Source organism: Haliotis rubra, unplaced genomic scaffold (assembly GCF_003918875.1).
Source record: "Haliotis rubra isolate DU_JTF1 unplaced genomic scaffold, ASM391887v1 Scf162, whole genome shotgun sequence".
NCBI classification, from domain to species: domain Eukaryota; kingdom Metazoa; phylum Mollusca; class Gastropoda; order Lepetellida; family Haliotidae; genus Haliotis; species Haliotis rubra.
This window is the reverse complement of record NW_025765581.1, coordinates 873,600-897,013: the sequence shown is the minus strand read 5'-3', so window position 1 is coordinate 897,013 and position 23,414 is coordinate 873,600. Positions and strand designations below refer to the sequence as shown.

Sequence of the window (23,414 nt, the reverse complement as noted above, 5' to 3'; positions counted from 1 at the left end):
TCAGGAATACCACTTTTATATACAAGGAACAAACATGGTGCTGTTGTAAGGTATGACCTTAGCACTCAGATTGCTTTCTACAACGGCACCCTGGTCTATAAACAAAATCAGCAAGTATCCTTAGGCCAGATCAATTTTATTTCTAGTTATACAGATTCACGGGTCATATTTTTTCTAGAAGAAGAAGAAGAAGAAAAATAAAATCCTAATGTTCTTATTGGCCAAAAAGGTCATTTCTTTTTAGGTTGTTTTTTGCCCCATATAAACTTCATAAATCGCCAAAAGTAAAATACTTTTTAGTATATAAAAGGAATATTACTTTGGTGATTTTTTCCCCCCCTCCTGTCTTTTTTCTGAGGAATTTTTTTTTGTAAAACAAGAAATGAAATTGGTCTGGCTTTATATGAAAGCAAAAACTTCATATTAGTTTCTCCTACAGTGAAATTATGGGCAGTTCCATTTTATAACAAAATACTAGTACATTAACAACATATACTGAGACCAATCATAATGCTTCTCTGGTTAAGATGCTTTTTGTATATAAGATAATATAGGTGAGTGAGTTTAGTTTCACGTCACTTTTAGCAATGTTCCAGCAAAATCATGGTGGGGGACACCAGAAATGGGCTTCACTTATAGTACCCATGTGGGAAATTGAACCCGAGCATTCGGAGTGACGAGCAAACACTTTAACCACTAGGATATCCCACCGCCCCCTAAAATAATATGACCATAATTTCTTTGAAAGAGATTCTGAAGGAACTGATAAATTAAGATGGGTTTGAACATGGATTCCTGTATATGAATATTTTCTACATTTTAAAGCAAAGAAATGGAAAATTTGAAGTCCTCAGTTTGCAAAATCCTTGCTTGACCTCTGGGTCTGTTAGAGGCTTATGTTGTATGAAACAAAAATAAATGCACCAGTTAGTGGAGATTCATGTCGTTGCAGGTTTATATCAATTGAAGCATGTCACATGACTAGGGTAGAGAGTCGTCTTGTACATGGAATGTGTGCTACATAGAAACGGTTTATTGTCTTTGGAATGACAATGTCAACTTCCATCCTGGTTTCAGCTTTATCAGTTGCAAACTAAGAACACTTTATGATATTTGTACCTTAGACATACTCTAGATAGCACTGAGGCAGAAATAAATCAAATAAGAGATTTTCACCTTTCCAACCTCACCATCAACCTAACATACAAGCGAATTGTATTTGTCAACAGTATATGTATATAGAAGCCTTGCAAAGCTTGATTACGTTAAGGGATGGTAAACACCCTGCATAAGGAATAAACGTTGTATTTTGTGTCAATCCCTTTAGAGTTACTGCCCTTTATAAAAGGGAGGCTACTCTAATTACTCTTGCTCAAATAAGGGACACAACTCTTATACAATCATATGGACACTCTTTCTTGACTTGGTGAGTGATCTGTTCATAATGTTCATATAATTACATGCCTGACCTTTTGTTGGGAGACACAAGCAGAATTCATATTTATGCCACTAATTTTTCAAATTAATATTGCAATATTTGCCTTGCAAGAACGATCACTTATGCACAGATTTTACTTAAACATTATCAAATCAGCTGCATATACAGATTTCGAATCATAATCATGATCAGATTCCTCAATGTACACTGTACACTTGGTGTGACGTCGTTAACATGTCACAATCATGCAATATTGCTTAATGTTTTGGACATTTAATACAACACACCTTACACAAAGAAATATTGTAAATTTGGTGATTGTCAGATGAAAATACAACCTGATAGGTATCATGGAATTATTAAGACATACCTGAAGATTTGGTCATATACAGATAATAATGTCATAATAAATCAACATATTTTACAATATATCAGCTTCAACTTTGTCAATGGATGAATTTATCACTAAATCTACTTGCAGGAATTGTTTCATAATAGTTTCATTGTTTGATAATGATGACAATTCCATTAGTACAAAGTCACGTGAACGAAAACAACAAATTCACATAGTGATTAGATAGAATAAGAGCCTTATCACAGAATCTCTGAACCTTAAAATATAAGAATGTAACAGTTAATATTGAAAATATTGGTACAGTCAAACACTGCTGAGTACCAGTTGAAGGGGCCTACATAAATAATTATAATTATTTGGGATTCGACAAGGTCAGGCCAATTATATTTCTTGTTTTACGGATTTTTGCCGTCAGAAAACCTAAAGGCAGGAGGGAAAATTTAAAAAAAAAAAAAATCACCAGTCAGAGTAATATTCCTTTTAAATACTAAAAATATTTTACTTTTGGCAATTTATGAAGTGTATATGGGGCAAAAAACAATCTAAAAACATTTTCTTGCACATTTACATTTTTGGCGAATAGAAATATAAAAAAAAATAATTTTTGAGTGGGGAAAATTAATTTATATTTTTTTTCTTATTCTTGAAAAATACAACTGGCGGATCTGTAAAACAAGAAATAACATTGGTCTGGCCTAACTGTGAAATAGTGACAAAAGCAGGAATATGCTGGGAGCAACCTTTTTCTTCAAGACAACTAAATTTGTCACATCAAAGTAGTTTGACACAGCAGTGTTTAACTGTATTTAAATAACATGCCAGTAATGTGTAAAAATATCCTCCAATCAACCTTGGTGAAAATGTTATTTTCCTATTTATCACAACCTTATTTGCAAATTTGCGATACAAATCTACAAAACAACAACAAAGTTGGAATTTGCTTCAGGAAAAGAAATACCGGTATGTAACTGTTCTGACCATTTTAATTGCAGACACTGGCTGTTTTTCATGATCAGATATTGGAACAGAGAACAAAAAACATATGCCCAATACAAAAGCAACAAAGAACGCTACTATATTCATTCTCCTTGGCAAGAGATCTGTGGATCAGAAAATGTGAGCGAAAAATAAAGGCAAGAAAATTGTTTCCAATTATACATAATTTTCAAAGAATTTGAAAAATAATTTAAATGGAATTTTGAAATTCTCATTACTATTTGTTATGAAAGTAAGCTCTTTTCTACATTTAAAAATATAGAAAGGGATTAAAACAATCTTAACAATTCAATTGAAACCACACACAAAACAACAATACAACCTTGAAACAAACTTAAATCAGCAAATGAAAGTTGTACTGAAAATAGTTTCCCTATCAACATGTTGATGCTCATGCTGTTGTTCACTGGATTGACTAGTCCAGACTTGATTATTTAAAGAGTGCCGCCATACAGCAGTAATATTGCTGAGTGCGACAGTAAACAACATCATCCAACCAACCCTATCAAAACTTTATTGCATTTAATGTCACACTGAACAGTACCGGGTATTTCATGGTTTGTTAGCCTCAAGTTGGAAGAACATTTGTTGATGTTAATCCTCACCTGCTGACAAAGTAAAATGGCATTCCCACAATATACAGAGATCCTAACAAGGAACATACACATTCAAAATATTACTGAAGTGTTATGGAAAATAGTATCTCTTACAGACATATCACCTAATTCCAAGTGTTGTGAAATAAAGTACAAGGGACACACATTTAGCAAATAAGATAAGTGTTATGCAAACGTCAGCTCATATCAAAAGTAATCAACTAATTGCAAGTATTATGAAATAGTACTTCTTACATATATATCAGCAAACAAGAGGAGTCTTATGGAAAATAACATCTCTATTATACATCTTGGTAAAGACAGAAGTAAAACTCAGCAAAGTTGTATGGAATATAGCACTGTCCCTGATGTGTATTAACAACGACGAACTGCAGCCTCTTAGGTATGGTTGCCATGGAAACAGGTATGCTTTATACAAATCCACAAATCAAAATTCAAAACAAGTACACACCACAAATCACAGACCTTACCCAAACCAAAGTCATTCACAGCAAATATATACTGATATTAATGGTTTAGTGCAATGGGGATTCAATCTTCATTTCAGGTTTTTGTTAACTATAGGAATTTAAACATGATCACATCATTGAGATCAAGTAAATATTCACACAACAGCAGTATAAGATTGATGATCATTGGGGCATTAGCTTTAATATAACATGATTTTTCTCTAGATTGCTGTTTGCATTTTGGGTGAACATTGTGACATGACTTTTTATTAAAATCTTCACTGCAATACAATTTGTAATATGTAATATACATGTGATAATTGTCAGATCAAACTCCCTTCAAATACCATTTCCTTCCATTCATTACGCTGTAATCAACTAACAACTTCCATACATTTATCAAAAATGTTTCCACACAATTCGTTTTGCACTGTAAGTGATGTTTGACACCATGTCAAGCTATGCATATATTTGCTTCAAGAAAATATTTTACAATACATTCACCAATTCACCACTGTGAATTATAACATGTTAAAACACTTCCAAATAACACTGGAATTCTTTCTCACTGATATGACATGATTCTGAAACTATTCAAGTGAAGTTAAAGAACAAGTAATTCTTTCTCGTGTCTCTCTTTAAACTGACATGCCATCACAGATGAATTGCGCATAAAGAAAAGACCTAGATTTTCGAAGCTCTCCTAGTGTTAAGATGGTCAAGTGCCATACATTAACATTAACTTACGACTATCTTAGTGCTTACAGAGCTTCAGAAAATCTAGGGCTCAGATGTCCTTTAACTTCCTTTGAGTGTTTAGATAATCAATGAATTATAGCTTGGAAGCCATCATAATAATCATAACCATTCTGAAACAAACACTGTTACATTTTTCTCTGTAATAAATGCCTTGCTTTGCTATACACCATCGGGGCTCCAGATAAGGGCCGTATCGGCGTATGTACGGATAAAAAATTTGCACGATACGGTAGGAAATAATTTATAAAACGTAGCAGATACGCAGCACGGCAATGGTGTACGGTCTTAGAAACATTTACAGACGTATTTATCTGAAGAGTGTTGTTTTATTGTTTATTGACCTGTTTACACAAGACTAGCAATGTTGTGGTGCATACCGGTATATGAAACGAAACACAAGGTTACTGATATGCCATTAAATTCCATTCAGTACTCTAAATGTAGGCTTAAGATTTTCCAGTACTCCTATATTGAAAAAATAAGGAGTACGTACTCCTGGTGTTCAAAATTATCTGGAGCCCTGCACCATGCAAACTCATCTTTGATTGAGGTTAGTTGTACTTATTAGTATGTAACAGTACCAACATGTTAATGAAAGTTCTGCATACAGATCTGTGTAGCATATGGTCTGTACTTCACAAATTTCCATACACTACTTTCAGCCATCACTAATGTATACACGTGGACAATTTGCAGTGTTGTTTTTCAAAATGAACAAATCAAACATTTACGCTGTGGGAGGAAATGTTAAAAGATGGTACTTGTTGTTACTCTGCCTGGTGCTCTGTATTAGGACAGTGAAACAAGGACTGATCGATTCATCGATTGGTTGAGAGTGCTCTGTATTAGGACAGTGAAACAAGGACTGATCGATTGTCCAATCAGTTGAGATTGCTCTGTATTAGGACAGTGAAACAAGGACTGATCGATTGATCGGTTCGATCTGTATTAGGACAGTGAAACAAGGACTGTTGAGAGTTCTCTGTATTAGGACAGTGAAATAAATCGACTGATCGATTGATCGATCAAGGTTGAGAGACAGTGAAACAAGGCTCTGCGATTTAGGACAGTGAAACAAGGACTGATCGATTGATCAATCGGTTGAGAAAGAGGACATATGTATTAGGGTTCTGTATTAGGACAGTGTGTGATGGTAAACGTAGTGTTTAGAAAACTGTGAAGTGTGACGTTGTGTGTAACCTGGTGTGACATCACCATGTTGCCATTTTTACAAGCCCTTGTTGAAGTAAACCCTAGATGGTGGGTTTGGTAGTGCCAACAGTTTGTCACGGATTTCCGGCTCTAGGCTGCTCACTGCCATGGAACTAGAAATATAAAAGATTACAGTTATTTCGTTCCTGCAAAGGGAATGTTACGACAGGGATTGAATTTGCACCATAGGACACGTATAGCTATAGGAACCCTGTTCAGCCCATAGGATATATACACTTCCAAACTTGTATGTTTTGGACCTACAATACACTAAATTAAAATGTGTTAAAAACATATTGTAAACCAAAAGTCACTGTGTTCTTTAATCTGATTGGTTGAAAACGTGATCAAATGGTATTTTATTCCTGGAAGTTCTCTTCGTATTAATACATACAAACATCGGTCACACCATTGTATTGTTATGTCGTCAGCTGTGGTGACGTCATTAAAATCATATTGTGACGTAAAGTCCGAATGACGTCACAAATGAGCAGTTCCAGATGCTACCATGGGAGACAGCCGAAACGGCCGGCTGATGACATTTCACTGCTGTATCCGTACTCTATGTCAATGAGAGCAGACACAAAAAACGTGTGTGGACCTCTTGGTTTACTTTTGTGTTTACAATGTCGATAAACATCATGTGTTGGCGAATTTCCGGGTGTTATTGAGCATTTGAAGCACGGGAATATTTCCAAATGAATTCCCGTGCTTCAAATACTCAATAACATCCGGAAATTCGCCAACACATGATGTTTATCTCCTAATTTTCAGACTTTTCACATTATTTCATGACTACAGTAAACAGTTGTATCTCATTGTTTTGAAATCCTAGGGACTACAGAAAAACTTTGACATTCCAAGCTTAACCTGAAATCACAACCTCAAAGTGTATGTTGGCAGGGGTCATGGACCAAGGGAGATAACTCAAATATTGGAACTACCGGTAGATTTACCTCCCTTGAAATGCTACTCTAATTTGAAAATGAATATCTGTTTCAAGAACTGACAAATAAAATTCATGATGAAAATGATCTCAGACATCTGTAAAGGGCCTAATATGCCTACTCTGTGATATTAGGATTTAACAGATGAATTTGTGGTAAGAAATCATGTTCGAAGGTCTGTGAAAATAACTCACCTTTTCTGGGGAAACAGGGCACAACACAGAGGGGTTGCAAATACAAGGCTGGAAGAAGAAGAGAGAATTACTGTCCAGGAGAGGTGTATTCAGTACAAAGGCCACAGACCAAAGTACATGTCACAACAAACTATACATAAATGCAACGTGGGGGTGAAAACACAATGCCTTTTAGAAAGTGGTCAAATGCAGCTTGTAATCTGTGGGCTTACTTTCTCAGTAAAGTTTGGTTAGGTGCCTCACGGTGAGAGTGTGGGTTCAAGTCCAGGTTAGAACTCAATCCCCAAAAGTACAAGTATCCTGTACTCTACTGAGAAAGTGTAATCCCAAATATAAATATATAAAATGTAGTGGTGGTTAGAAGCTGAACAAATGAAAGACATACTATCATAATAATGAGGAAAGTATGGATAAAACTACTTTGACATGTTTTGAACACTTAATTAAGGTCTTTGACTCTTCACAGCTCAGCGTATACAGACGTATGTCTTTTGTTTTAACTGCATGATAGAACATATTTCTGTTTCAAATTATAGTGCAATTAAACAAAAAATGAAATTCATCTTCAATGACAAAATGTACAAATTCTCAAATTTCTGACAATTGTCCTCTAAACTGACAATATTCTATAATACCTCATATTTTTTAGAAAAATAACCCACACAAATATTTCCGTTTGAATTAGCTTTATAAATATGCAAATCTTTCATTTGTTCAGAGTAATTTTAATATACAATTTGCATTTGGATTTTATACTTACAAAAATCCTATAAGCGTCACTTGTATGGGTGCATTCAACCATGGCATTCTCTGGAAACATAAAAACATTGGATTGGTTTACAAAAAACAAGAACAAAACCTACTGTGTCATAAGTTTTAAACAAATCCATTCTAGTGTTTTGAATAACAAAAACAGTTCTAAGGTATTGACATTTTTTCAAATATTTCATAAGCAGTTATTTTATAGGGTTGAATCAAATATGAAAAATATCTTGAAGAAATATGAAATCTACTCACCCTTAGAAATTCTTTTTTATCTAGATGATTCATAATAAAAGGAGGAATCACTGCAACATAAAACAACCACATTAAAGTTTGCTTTGATACCTACCATTTTTCTCTCAAACCAGACATGAGCTTAAGAGTATATTAGCCAATGAGAAGACACATTTCCATTCAGTGCAGGAAGACAAAGTAATAGACACATACAGGATTTTACTTTTATTGTGTTTTAAGTGAAAGACAGCAAATATCACTATTTTAAAAATATCTGTATTACATCATGCATAATTTAATAGGAATGACTATTTGTGTTGCTGTCATACTAATCCACCCCTGCCCCAGAGACTGACAGTTAGGGCTGACTGTAAGGACTAAAAATTGGAATTGTCGCCATTGGGAAGCAATATTAATGATTATCAATAGCAAAATTGTGTCCTTGATAACATCTTAAACTTCTGAAATGATCTTTTAATTTATCAAAACTAATGTGTTCAGTGAGTTGCTGAGGACAGAAAGTGAGTGAGTGAGTGAGTTTAGTTTTACGCTGCACTCAGCAATATTCCAGCTATATGGCGGCGGTCTGTAAATAATCAAGTCTGGACCAGACAATCCAGTGATCAACAGTATGAGCATCGATCTGCGCAATTGGGAACCGATGACATGTGTCAACCAAGTCAGCGAGCCTGACCACCCAATCCTGTTAGTTGCCTCTTACGACAAACATAGTCGCCTTTTGTGGCAAGCATGGGTTGCTGAAGACCAATTCTACCCCGGATCTTCACGGGTCGAGGACAGAAAGCAACTGTTTAAATGTCCACAAAGTAATCCATGCATTAATGTGTCCCCACTCATCAGTGACATGTAAAATGTTTCTTTCATTTGGTGCTCAAAGATATTTCTTGGATATTTATTGATAACTGATTGATACTTAATGATTATTGATCTCTACGATCTATATTGATAGCCAGCGGTCAGTGACAAGACAGTGACTGAAATTCACAGTCAATACACAGCTACCGTTCTACTTACTCATTCCTGGTGTGGCCATCATCACCCTGGATATCACCACCTGGGTGATTGCGGATGTTGCAGCACGCGTCGACGTCCCCACACGGTTCCCGTCCTCATCAAGTATAGGGATTCCATTCATCAGCTCCCTGAAATAACACCATGTCTATAAAGAAGCAAGTGTATAAATCAGGTGATGTGTGCACAATGGGGAACAGACTGAGCACAGTTTGGCCGTGTGTTAGTCAAAAACTTCCAACCTTTGGATATTGGTTGAGTTGGGACTGATGCAGAGATGGCAACCCATACGATTTTATCGTATTCGTTACGAGAAAACAACACAAAATATGCGACTACAATAGCAGTAAAAATATACGAATTTTAAAAAACAACAACATTAAATTAAATTATGAAGTAGCATACGTACCATACACAATAAATTCCGACCACATATTGAGTATCAAGCTTTATGTAGATACTGACTACTGATTTAGGTGCATACAGTGTTAATTACAAGAATATCTATATATTTCTTTATTAAATATGAAATTTCTTTGAAAAAAGTTAATACTAATTTGGGCCCCAAAATTACTGATTATTGCATCAGTTTTTGGCCAAAATACTCACTGGGCTAAATTAGGGTTGGCATCTCTGCTGATGAATATGCAGTGGAGAAGTCACTTAGATGAGTTGATCCATGATTAATGGTTAAAAACCCACTGCAGACAATGTAATAAGTCAACAAGAAGTCAACAAAAGTCCTGCCCATTCTATCACCATCAGGACACAGTAAAAGTGTTGAGGAACACATTGCGTTTTTTTTTTCAGACTCACATTATGGATATGCAAATTTTGCAAAACTTAAAATGCAAGAACAATCTCTACATACTTGCTCCTCATGCAGGGGATGTTGATGCAGTTGGCGGCGGCAACGGCAGCAAAGGGAACAAACCGTCCAATCAGGGGAGGGAATTTCTGGAACCAAAGATGAAAGCCAGTGACAGGAAACTTGAAATTTGGAGTTAAGCTCAGTTTTGTGCCACTTTATATTTCAATTTTGCCATAAAGTGCTGCTGGTCATGGACAATGAATCTCTCAATTCTACAGCCAGACCATTTGACAGAGCATCTTCAACTGTGCGTGTATGGTTGAACCCTGTTGACAGGTGAATAGTATAAGAAACCCCCAAATATAACTGTGTACCAAGAAGGCTGTTTGCTGTAATATTGTTTGTAGATGTTCAGCACATGTTCTGTAGGTGATGTTCAGAAGGAGATGTTTTGTAGGTGATGTTCTGTGGGTGAAGTTCTGTTGATATTCACTCAGAAGGAGATATTCTGCATGTGATGTTCAGAAGGAGATGTTTTGTAGGTGATGTTCTGTGGGTGAAGTTCTGTTGATATTCACTGAGAAGGAGATATTCTGTGAGTCATGATCTGCAGGAGATGTTCTTTGGTGACGTTTGGCAGGAAGTATTCACCTGATGATGTTCTGCAGGTATTCTATGGGTGCTACTCTGCACATGTTCCATGGGTGCTACTCTGCAGATATTCTGCAGGTGATGTTCTGCACATGTTCTGTGGGTGATGTTTTGCAGGAATATCTTGCTGCTGATGTTTTGAGGGTGATGTTCTGCAGACGTTCTGCTGGTGGTGTTCTGCAGATGTTCTGTGATTAATGTTTAGCAGACGTTTTGTGTGTGATGTCTTGACCTTACCTTCACCATACTGTTGAGGGTCAGAGCAGTGGTGACAGCTCCTCCAGTAGCCAGGACGTACGAGATGCCTAGATGCCTGCACGTAGAACAAGGTTCATGCTTTGTCAGGCAAATGACATTTTGCATCTTACTAAGGCAACAACTATTATCTACTAATCTACTTAGAAACAAAAATAAAATAAAAAGTAAACAAAAATATCTGCAAATTGGACTGCATGGACATCAATTTCGCCACCAGTCAAATTGATCAAAATAATGGCCATGTCAGACATAACTACATTAACAGCTACATAAAGATTTTGACCAACCCTGCAAATTCGTTGAGCAGAAATTTGTAAATCACAACATCGGGCCAAATTGTTTTGTTCAAAATATTAGATCAGTAACTCAAATAAAGTCAAATCTTCTGATCTCTTGATTTTGTTGGTTCCAATGTTTCTTCGGTGTTAATAATAATTGTGTACTTTCATTCACTATGAAAAGACAGATTTCTGTGATCAAATATTCATTCACAAGCAAATATCTCGACATATTCTCATCAACATAGTCTTAAAAATATACTGTACATATTGTTTCAACATGATGATGGTAAATAAGTACACTTTTAGACTTCTTACAGTACTCTACACCCTGTCATAACTTGATTGATTCAAGTTATTGTATTCCATGTAGATCACTGCTCATGTCAATCACTGGAGGGGCAGCGGGGTAGCCTAGTGGTTAAGGTGTTCGCTTGTTGCGCCGGAGACCAGGGGTCGATTTCCCACATGGGGACAATGTGTGAAGCCTATTTCTGATGTCCCTGCCGTGATATTGCTGGAATATTGCTAAAAGTGGCGTAAAACTAAACTCACTCACTCACTGAATCACTGGATTGTCTGGTCAAGACTAAATTATTTAAAGAACGCTGTCATATAGCTAGAAAATTGCTGAGTGCGGTGTTAAGCTATGGTAGACCAGGGTAGACATCATAATTCAATAACACATTGGAGATTTGGAGAATTGAGGATGTAGGTTACCCTACTCCATTCATGGGTACTGACTTGGCTGATATTGGTGAGTCGCCGCTCCTGTTGGTGTAGTTGACGATGGCGTTGAACGACTGGTTGAACCACTGCCAAAACAACACTGCGGGGGTGGTTCTGAAAACATAAATCTCTTAATGATGGCTGTTTTCAATATTTGTCAGTGGTTCATTGAAAAGACATCTTTTGTTCCTGCCATTCAATGTTTCAACATCTGAACCACTTGGTGTGAAAAGATTTACGATTTAAAAATCTTTTACATTCTGATCATTTCAGATCACGGAGATGAAAGGTAACATTAAACCAACAACATAGAACTAGCATATCACTGCTGTTAGCCTACTTTCATAGCTATCAACCAACTTGTACAACATATATTTTATACAAATCTATAAAATGTATGCGACATATATTTAACTATATTTCCTCAAGGTAAGGTCAAAGATAGCCTAATCATCCAAGGTCATTTTCTTTTCAATTAGGACTGAGAACCAGTTTTCATGTCAAGTGATTCTTCACATTTATTATGAAATGCAGTTCACAAACATGGCCAAAAGACTCTGTATACAGCTCACTTGACTTGAATAAACTTATGAGATATCAACTTTCGGTACAAACATCTGCATCAACATAACTGCCATGTTTAACATGGGATGGGAATGGGCTTGATCATGAAAACACTATGCTCACATCTAACAAGAGAAGATTATTTGGTAATCATTATTCACATTAATCACTACTGCTTGACCTAGTTTCTGAATTGTGAGGCACTAATATCAGATATATGTGTTTAGCTACATTTAAATGAAAACACAAGCCTGACTAGCTTTAATTTGCGGAGTTTAAGAATAAAGGAGTTTGGCATAAGTCAAGTTTTGCTTTTTCATGATTAGATGTCATTTGCGTTTAGCTGCTGTCACAATTCATCGGCAACAAAGGACGACCTGTGGACCTCTCATGGCACCGTGATAAAGGGGAGCAACTCTTACTTGTAGAATGTCATCATGCAGCCCGTTATTGTCATGTTCATTGGGACCTGAGCCGACATTCGTCCGAGGAGTAACATCTTCTCCCCAGTGTCCGGATGGAAGGCAGAGTCGTACAACTGTTTAGCTTTCCATATCTCATCGTCACTCAGGTTGGACAACTGATCTCCTCGTCTGAAACAGAAACAGTTCTATTAGAGATGTTTTCTTCTTGCTACATCATCAAAATCTATGACTTTGTCACGTCAGGATTACTTCTTGCTTAGGAATGATAAAAACTTGCCCTATTTTGTTGGAAAAACACAGCAAATCAACAGTCTACAACAAATCAAGTCTTCAATCATTTGGTTGGGAATTGTCTTGTTTGTATATTTTGCAAGGCTTTGACAGGTGTGTTTGGTAAAAAATTATTTTGTTTCTGGTTCCAACTGTGTCAGCTCTTTCCTTATTGTCATGCTTAATAACCAAGGGCAGATAAGTCTAACCAGCTGTCCCAAAAATTATTCGAATTAACCTGGATGATGCGCTTTAAAAGACCATTTTAGTACTAGAAAAAGAACATGCAGATTTTACCATTTTGTTCACTTTGGTGAATCACACAATTGAGCTTGTGAAAGAAATGATTATCACTTCTAAAGTTGCACCCCCACATCAGATTTGTCCAACAAATGGACAAGACACACATTACATATTTTGCCTTGCACCTATACCTAGCATACATTAGTACATAAGGGACTGTCCATAATTTATGGCCAGGGTGAGGTGGGGGTGGGAGGTGATGATTTGTATGGAGAAGCATGTACAATGTGAATGCCCCCTCCCAAAAAAAAATAAAAAAAATAAAAATTTATGCACAAAATAAGTGACTCCCACCTGCATGTCATGTACAAAATTAATGCCCCCCCTCACAACAAAATTGCTGACCCCCTTAGTAAGTGTGTACAAAATGGATGACCCCCCTAGCTCCCCAGAACAAAATGGGTGACCCCTCTTAAAATCATCATCACCCCCTAGCCATAAATTATAAACGGTCCTTAATTGTTGTACATTTACACTGAAATACGATATGCGTTAATGACAAAATATGATTAACATTTATATGCAGGTACGGTTACTTCAGTAAGTTTGGTAACATGGGAATTTTGTCTGTGAACACTGTAGATAGACAGACCTTGGTGAATCAGCAAATTATCATTATATGTTCTCCACCAAAGTGGATGAGCACCATGGGTCAGATTAAATTGGTTGGTTGGTTTGTTGTTTAACATCGCACTGTATTATTCCAGCTATATGGACGGCAGTTTGTAAATAATCGAGTGTGGACCAGACAATCCAGTGATCAACAGCATGAACATCGATCTACACAATTGGTATACGGTGACATGTGTCAACCAAGTCAGTGAGCCTGACCACCTGATCCTGTTAGTCGCTTTTTATGATAAACATGGGTTGCTGAAGACCAATTCTAACCCGGATCTTCACAGGTTTGGGTCAGATGAAGATAAAGACTTGGGTATTTCAGTAAGAGAGGATGAGAATCATTACTTAATCGAGAGTGAGGGAGTGGATGGGTGAGTGAGTGAGTGAGCTGGGATGCACAACACTTTCAGAAATATTCCAGCAACATCACGGCGAAGTGGTGATTGCGCCGGTGAATAAACGCTCTAAGCCGGCATGGGTATGAGCAGTCCAATCAAGGTCCCTTAATCCAATACACTCCTCTTGGCACGGTAGATTGAGAGATTGACAAGTGTAAATGGCAGCCATGTTGGAAAATGATCGTCACTGTTTAATCCGGCATTCCTGTCTAAACCGGCATTTTATTTCGGTCCCGTGGGATGCCAGTTTTCACTGTACATATCAACATCTACTGTACAGACCAAAGTAGTGTCCATCTACTGGATGGAATTATGTACCTCCTCTTAGGTTTACTGTGTGGCATTACTAGTTGAAATAATTGGCTGTTCATAGGTTGATTAGCTCGGAAACGCATACAGAGTTATGCTAATAACAGGTGTGCAGTAGTGTGAGACGAGCAAATTGTATATTTCATTGTTCATATATATTCGACAGCTGTTTTCTAGGAGTACCCAATGAATATTTCATTATCACAGCATGAGATGCTATTATATTTTCTTTCATGTTTACTGAATGAGTGTGTGAGTGAACAATTGTCATATTACATTGCCAAAACATTTTGTCCTTGAATACTGTAGAAAGACAGAACTGATGAATCATAAAGAGACAGAACTGATGAGTGAGTGAGTGAGTGAGTAAGCAAATTTCCTATCAGTTGAATATATTTAAACAATTAATGTGATTTTCATAATTTTGAAAAATGTATCACAGATTTATTAATACATTGATAAAAATAAAAGATCTATGTGAAGCATGAGACCAAAACGAGAATCTGTGCCCTACACCCGAACAAGCCCTTTCCCTAAGGCATTCACATCCACAGTCAATAATCGCTCGTAAACTTCAATTTTCTCATGGCAAAGGCAAGAAGAAATTGATCTTAGGCTCTATGGAAGACAGTTTAACCTAGAGTCTCTGATATTGCCTCATGGTCAATTTCAGCTGAATTTCCATGACAGATGATGAGGGCACCGTGAGAGTGTAGCTCATTAGATCGATTCGATCAATCGCGAACACATGGCCGAGACACCTCAAGGTAGCTCAGCTTGGCTTCAGGGACTTCATCTTGGCTATGTCAGTATTAGTGAAATCAGCATGACTGATATCCTCTGATTTATAATCTAAATATATTGAATGCACATAATAATGTGAAACTTTTTGTTTTCAAATTTGAATTTTGAATAAAAATATAAAATGGCTTTGAGCTTGGATACAGTAAGAATGTTAAACCACACAAGATTTACTTTATTTTGATAATAAAATACCCTGGACTTATCATTGCTCACTGTAAATAACAAATACTATTTACAAATGCTTACTAACAAAGTAGATACTATAGATACTCATACTGATATTTCTGTATGTGTAAAAACCCGTGAAGATCCGGGTTAGAATTGATCTTTAGTAACCCATGCTTGTCGTAAGAGGCGACTAACGGGATCGGGTGGTCAGGCTCGCTGACTTGGTTGACACATGTCATCGCTTCCCAATTGTGCAGATCGTTGTGTGGTGTAATGTATTGTGTAATGTGGTGTAATGTGGTGAGGTCATTTGTAACTACATTCCAAAATGTATTGTGTGTTGTGTTGTGTGGTGGTGTAATGTGGTGAGTTGTGGTGAGGTGTGTTGTGGTGTGGTGTTATGTGGTGTGGTGTGGTGTTGTGAAGTGTGTGTTGTAATGTGGTGAGGTGTGGTGTAATGAAGTGAGGTGTGGTGTAATGTGGTGATGTGTGGTGAGGTGTAATGTGGTGAGATGTGGTGAGGTGTAATGTGTCAATCCGGCAAGCCGGCTGGCGTCTCGTACCCCTCTCGTGGCCATGTTTATGACTGGGCCCTGTCTAAGCTGCAAACGGGCATGGAGATGAAAATAGTCTAGTACTATTACCAAGGAAAGATAACTCTGAATTTCCAAACATGGTTCCTAGAATATCCTATATCCTGTGGGCAAAACAGCAATACAGTCATTCCCTTTGTAAATATGTTTCAATGTTTAAAGTTGCTGATCCTTTAGCTCAAATTTTATGTTTAAATTGTGCTTTGCATAGTTCAGCAAAGTTTCAAACTTCAATGGTGCCGCCATTTTCATGCTTCGAAATATGTTTAACTACACTTGATTTGATTGGTTTGCCACGATTCTTGGCAATAATGGCATACGATAGGGGTACAAGTCTTCTTGTAGGTCACGGAAAGAGGTGAGTAGTTACGAATGGTGGTGAGGTGTGGTGTAATGTGTTGTGTTGTGGTGTGTTGTAATGTGGTTTGTCGTGTTGTGGTGTAATGTGGTGAAGTGTGTTGTGGTGTAATGTGACGTGATGTGTGTTGTGCTGTGTGGTGTAATGTGATGTGTGTTGTGTTGTGTGGTGTAATGTGATGTGTGTTGTGTTGTGGTATGTTGTAATGTGTTGTGTTGTGGTATTTAGAGTTGGTGTGGTATGTTGTTCTATATTGTGTTGTGGTATGTTGTAATGTGTTGTGGTGTGGTGTGTGGTGATATGATTGGTATTTAGAGTTGCTGTGGTATGGTATTGTGGTATGCTGTTCTATATTGTGGTGTGGTATGGTCTGCTATATTGAGGTGTGTTGTATGGTTGTATGGTGTGGTATGGTATTGTGGTATGCTGTTCTATATTGTGGTGTGGTATGGTCTGCTATATTGAGGTGTGTTGTGTGGTTGTATGGTGTGGTATGGTATTGTGGTATGCTGTTCTATATTGTGGTGTGGTATGGTCTGCTATATTGAGGTGTGTTGTGTGGTTGTATGGTGTGGTATGGTATTGTGGTATGCTGTTCTATATTGTGGTGTGGTATGGTCTGCTATATTGAGGTGTGTTGTGTGGTTGTATGGTGTGGTATGGTATTGTGGTATGCTGTTCTATATTGTGGTGTGGTATGGTCTGCTATATTGAGGTGTGTTGTGTGGTTGTATGGTGTGGTATGGTATTGTGGTGTGGTACTTTGGTGTTGTGTTGTGGTACTTTGGTGTTGTGTTGTGGTGGGGTGTGGCATAGTTTTTGTTATAATGCATTAGTCATGTGTGTTTGTTGTTTAATGCATCACTCGGCAACATTCCTGCTACATGACTATAACCTGAAACTAGTCCAGTAATGACAGGCAATCCACCAAGTGACCAAGCCTCACCACCCAGTCCATTCAGGTCGTCTTATGACCCGTATACATTCCTGGGGACATTTTCTAACCCAGAATCCCCACCAGGTCTGACCTTGAAGTGTGACGTGACCTTCTCAGAGGTCATATCATATTTCTTCCTGGCTTGTGTGTCAAACACATCATGCCATTCATGTGATGCCCCTTTGAAGTATACTCAACAAGCCATTGTGACTAGCCTTTTCCAAAACTGGTCCAGCAACAAAATAGGATGTTGACAATCACTATTACCCATGCATTGCCACTGTGTATGAAATGAGGCCCGTTCGACTGCCTGAGATGGGCTAGTTTCTGCTAACTGTCTAAATTTACAGCTAGCCAGCCCTATAGTCTGGTGAAAACTTCAGATAACATGTTCCATACATCTGAGTATTAACAATGACTGCTGTGAATAGACTGTCAGTCATTAATACATGTCTCAGGGTCCTTAAACTATTCATTGTAACTAAAAATTGAGTTATTTTCTTTGCATTGTCTGGTCTGGTTATATCCATTTTGAGCTGGTAACATTTTGAAGTTACCATCCGTGATGTCTGGCTGGGTTTTTGGCTTATATACACTGATTGCCATGGTGATGGGTTTGGAATTTTTGTACGATTCTGAAAATGTTTTAAGTAACAGCTTCAAATTATACGGGTTTATTTTCTGACACAAGGATGTAAGATTCTTTTTACCCATTTTTAAAAAAAAATGTTGCAAAATCATTTTGCTGCAAATATTTTCCAGAACTCTGTATTTCATTGTGAAAAATCTCAGTGCACGTCCTTTTACCTCCCACTCCATCTCACTCAACAAAATAACACAACACGACCAGAATATCAAACGGTCAGACCAGCTACATCAGTGGTTTGAGAAACAACATCAGCAACAACTCACCTATATCTGTCCACTATATCAGTGGTTTGAGAAACAGCATCAGCAACAACTCACCTATATCTGTCCACCATATCAGTGGTTTGAGAAACAACATCAGCAACAACTCACCTATATCTGTCCACTATATCAGTGGTTTGAGAAACAACATCAGCAACAACTCACCTATATATGTCCACTACATCAGTGGTTTGAGAAACAACATCAGCAACAACTCACCTATATCTGTCCACTACAACAGTGGTTTGAGAAACAACATCAGCAACAACTCACCTATATCTGTCCACTACATCAGTGGTTTGAGAAACAACATCAGCAACAACTCACCTATATCTGTCCACTACAACAGTGGTTTGAGAAACATCAGCAACAACTCACCTATATATGTCCACTACATCAGTGGTTTGAGAAACAACATCAGCAACAACTCACCTATATCTGTCCACTTCATCAGTGGTTTGAGAAACAACATCAGCAACAACTCACCTATATCTGTCCACTACAACAGTGGTTTGAGAAACATCAGCAACAACTCACCTATATATGTCCACTACATCAGTGGTTTGAGAAACAACATCAGCAACAACTCACCTATATCTGTCCACTACATCAGTGGTTTGAGAAACAACATCAGCAACAACTCACCTATATATGTCCACTACATCAGTGGTTTGAGAAACAACATCAGCAACAACTCACCTATATCTGTCCACTACATCAGTGGTTTGAGAAACAACATCAGCAACAACTCACCTATATCTGTCCACTACATCAGTGGTTTGAGAAACAACATCAGCAACAACTCACCTATATATGTCCACTACATCAGTGGTTTGAGAAACAACATCAGCAACAACTCACCTATATCTGTCCACTACAACAGTGGTTTGAGAAACAACATCAGCAACAACTCACCTATATCTGTCCACTACATCAGTGGTTTGAGAAACAACATCAGCAACAACTCACCTATATATGTCCACTACATCAGTGGTTTGAGAAACAACATCAGCAACAACTCACCTATATCTGTCCACTACATCAGTGGTTTGAGAAACAACATCAGCAACAACTCACCTATATCTGTCCACTACAACAGTGGTTTGAGAAACAACATCAGCAACAACTCACCTATATATGTCCACTACATCAGTGGTTTGAGAAACAACATCAGCAACAACTCACCTATATCTGTCCACTACATCAGTGGTTTGAGAAACAACATCAGCAACAACTCACCTATATCTGTCCACTATATCAGTGGTTTGAGAAACAACATCAGCAACACTCACCTATATCTGTCCACTACATCAGTGGTTTGAGAAACAACATCAGCAACAACTCACCTATATCTGTCCACTACATCAGTGGTTTGAGAAACAACATCAGCAACAACTCACCTATATCTGTCCACTACAACAGTGGTTTGAGAAACAACATCAGCAACAACTCACCTATATCTGTCCACTACATCCTTAGCATGATCGAGCTGACTCCCGGACACGAACAGGTTCAGAGGGTTGGTGGTGATGAAGAAATGTTTGGCTCTGCCGCTGTATGACCCCTGGTCATAGCGAGGCTCATCCAGGTTGATTCTCCTCTTGACCACCTCCATGTTACTTTAATCCCTGGAACAACACAGAGTCCAGTCTTTAGTACATGCAAAAAGGTATTGAGTACCTGTATCTTAAAGTCAGACCTAGGTTTCAACAGTAAGGGACCGTTCATAATTTATGGCTAGTGTGTGTTAGTGTGTCTCCCTATGTGTTAGTGTGTGTGCCCCTGTGTGTCTCCCTGTGTGTGTGAGAGAGAGAGAGAGAGAGAGAGAGAGAGAGAGAGAGAGAGAGAGAGAGAGAGAGAGAGAGAGAGAGAGAGAGAGAGAGAGAGAGAGAGAGAGAGAGAGAGAGAGAGAGAGACCCATTTTGTACTGCAGAGGTCAACAATTTGGTACATAATAATATAAAAAATTACCGCTTAAAATATAAGGGATATTTTGCAACATGCAAGTCGAGAAGTGAAGATGTGAGAAAGCCCTGGTGGTGGGTAGTAAACTATAAGATTGTTGTATTTGTTGTATTAAGGGTCCTGCTTCAGTACACTCCTAATGATCAACTTCTGGATCAATCTACCTGTATCTTAAAACATGACCTCAAGTTTCATTTCAACATTAAATGTCAGGCGATCGTCACTCTTATGTCTGTTTTTGTTAACATCATCTAAGCCAAAACGGTTTTATGGCTGTACCATATCTCTTCCATGTCTGCAACATGTAGGTCAAGGACTGAAGATATGAGTTATCTCCCCTGGTTGGTGTTTGATTCCAAAGACTGCATTTGCTCTGTAAAGGACCTGGCTTTAATAAACTTCCCATGACCAGCTTCTGGACCAATCTATTAGTAATCTTGTAAGCATCCCCCTACTCAAACCAGTCTATGATGCTTCACATTTACTTGTGTACAATACTGATTTCAGGGTTCGAAATACCCCATATATTAGTGTGCCTTGGCACGGTAAATACAGAAATGGCACTTCAAAAAATGTTCTCGGTGCCCTTTTGACACGCCCTAATTTTTAAGAGACATAACTCACATTTAGTTATTTAATCCCAAAACAATTATTTTTTTCCAAATTGAATAATACCATACATATTTGAATGCTTATAAACCCATTTCTTTATTAAACAAAAATTTCAAATGATCATCATCATTGTCATTTATTCTAAAAATATGTGGGCATACTCGATTTCAGAAAGGCTAACCTAAAATATTTGTCTGGTGCCCTAAGGCACACTTAGAAAAAATATTTCTATCCCTGGATTTGATACAGCAAGCAACATAGAAGGGGTTAAGAACTTTCTCGTATCTATTAACTAAAACGTTTCAGTTTAACTGAAATTAGAAGCTAGTTTTCTCACCACTACTCGATCTATAACAAATTTAACTTGTGTATGTTTTAATAAGCTCACTCTTAAGTCAATGTTCTAAGCTCCTGGGTGCATATTTCTATAAATATGGTAATCCCATCTGTTTGAGTGTCTATCACAGACCTGATACATAGAGAGCTATCTCATCCAGTTCAAGCCAGTAATCAGTTCAAACTGCATCTCCAGGTATCAATATCTTATCATCAAAGGACACAATGTTATGAGATAAAAATGAAAGCCAAAATGGTACTTTTAAAATTACTATCATGGTTAATTGAAAAAAAAGGGCAATTTGCAACATAATTATAAAGTTTCTTTTCTTATCAGGAGTATTGTTTAACATTTGCTGAACACCACGATATCATTACTGATGGGGACACCAGGATATTGCAAACCCATTGGGAAATGAACCGAGATCTTCACCATGAGATGCATAGGGATTTCCTCCTCACAACTTACTCATCCCCTAATGTCCCCAACCAGTATTTGAGTTACCAAAGTTAATCAAAAACATGACACATTTATAAACTCATGTTACATGTGGTCATGAAGCTCTAATGAGGTTGCCATTATCGAACTTCTATTTTCAGGTTTTATTTTCTGATTTTTTATATATATATAAGTTGCTTTATATTAAAGCATATTAAACTATACAAGTGCATGTAGAGTAAATTTATTAGAAACTATTTTTCACGTACATTGTGAAGTGAAACGTTTAAAAAGCTGAAAAAAGTAATCACCAACAGGGATCCAGTATAAGGTAAGTCTCTCAGCATTTCTTAACATTCCTTGTGTTCACATTGTGGTTGTCAATGACGAACATGTATGTGCTTATAAATAACTCATACATAGACAGGGATGTGTGTATTCATCTTGTTCATAATAGAAGATAGTGAGTGAGTATGATTTTATGCCACTTTTTGCAATATTCCAGCAATATCACAGCGGAGGACACCAGAAATTGGCTTCACACATTGTACCCATATGGGGAATCGAACCTGGGTCTTCAGTGTGATGAGCGGGCGCTTTAAATAACCCCTAGCTAGGCTACCCCACTGCCCCAGTAGAACATAGTCAACACACTCAATTATTATTCATATTTTGCTGTTTATTAGAAGTAGGGGTAATTGTAGGGAGGTTTCAGTGGTCACTGTTTTTGCCTCTCTTTCAGTTTCAGATGATCACATAATGGTCAGTATACATCAATGTTCTTTGGTACTGCAGGTGTGTGACAGGCTGTAGAGTACGATCGAGATTGAAGATTTTTAGGGTAATATAGCATATAAAGTAAGGGAGAGTGTACAGGATTTGTCCTTGTCAGCTAAATCGCCATTGTACCGTAGGTCACAGCCAATTACAGAGCCAGAGATGTCACCTTTGACACACAATTTTTGACTTATATAGGTCACTCATACCTCGTGTATTGTCGGTCTAGTTCGACCACGATACACTCCAAATCACAAAGTGATCGTTCATATGCTGTTAAGAAACAACACATCATTTAAAAATAACATACGACTACATAGCATTTGTGTAAATTGGTAAAACATTTCGAACCAGTTGACATTGGATGCGGCGCACTGTTTCGTGTTCTACTGTTTACCATCAAAAGCAATGTCGCGCCTCGGTATTACGTGATATACTTCTGATTTCGTCAGAAGACACATGTAAAAATTACCTGCTTAAAGAGTTAACTTGATGCTTCAAAATAGTCACTGTTGTCGTTAAAAGTCCCGTGTCATCCACTTGGCTGGGAGGATAAATCAATTTCAGACCAACATGTTGATTTCACAGCGGAAGTTCACTTCAAGGTGAAGGACTAGAGGTGTGTCGGTGTTTAGTGGTTTGATTGGCTAAGACTCGGGGACTGGAGTTCAGAGGTCAAAGTGGAGGCAGGCGGTCAAAGTTGCCACGCACGTTGCATCATCTGGCTTCGTGGACGCGTTGAGGACGTCACATTTCCACGCGAAACAAAAATAACTACACTTAAAAGCGTGAAACGACAGCTTTGAAAAGGGATTTTCTCAACAACTGTCCATACATATATAATATGTAAAACCGAACACAGATGGAATATGGTAATTACAGGATTTTCAGTTTAATACTTCAG

At 37.6% G+C, this 23,414-nt stretch overlaps 1 protein-coding gene and 1 long non-coding RNA gene across 3 annotated transcripts; one reads left to right on the top strand and one right to left on the bottom strand.

The window, feature by feature from the left end:
* The first annotated feature begins 339 nt into the window (after positions 1-339).
* LOC124271664 lies at positions 340-8,224 on the top strand. Its single transcript, XR_006897101.1, has 3 exons — positions 340-426; positions 2,905-2,909; positions 8,214-8,224. It is a non-coding gene; the product is annotated as an uncharacterized LOC124271664 (long non-coding RNA).
* On the bottom strand, positions 5,396-23,124 carry LOC124271661 (sideroflexin-1-like). Of its 2 annotated transcripts, XM_046706819.1 has the most exons (11): positions 22,983-23,124; positions 19,836-20,009; positions 12,709-12,879; positions 11,738-11,836; positions 10,695-10,770; positions 9,867-9,952; positions 8,999-9,126; positions 7,985-8,034; positions 7,728-7,777; positions 6,968-7,015; positions 5,648-5,939 (listed from the first exon to the last, which is right to left on the bottom strand). In XM_046706819.1, the coding sequence occupies exons 2-11, from the start codon at positions 19,994-19,996 to the stop codon at positions 5,843-5,845; spliced, it is 966 nt and encodes a 321-aa protein (XP_046562775.1). In that variant the 5' UTR covers positions 19,997-20,009; positions 22,983-23,124; the 3' UTR covers positions 5,648-5,842. The 2 variants fall into 2 exon arrangements, with proteins under 2 accessions (XP_046562776.1, XP_046562775.1); XM_046706820.1 differs by lacking the exons at positions 19,836-20,009; positions 22,983-23,124 and adding an exon at positions 18,601-18,612 and having other exon boundaries at positions 5,396-5,939.
* Positions 23,125-23,414: the final 290 nt, after the last annotated feature.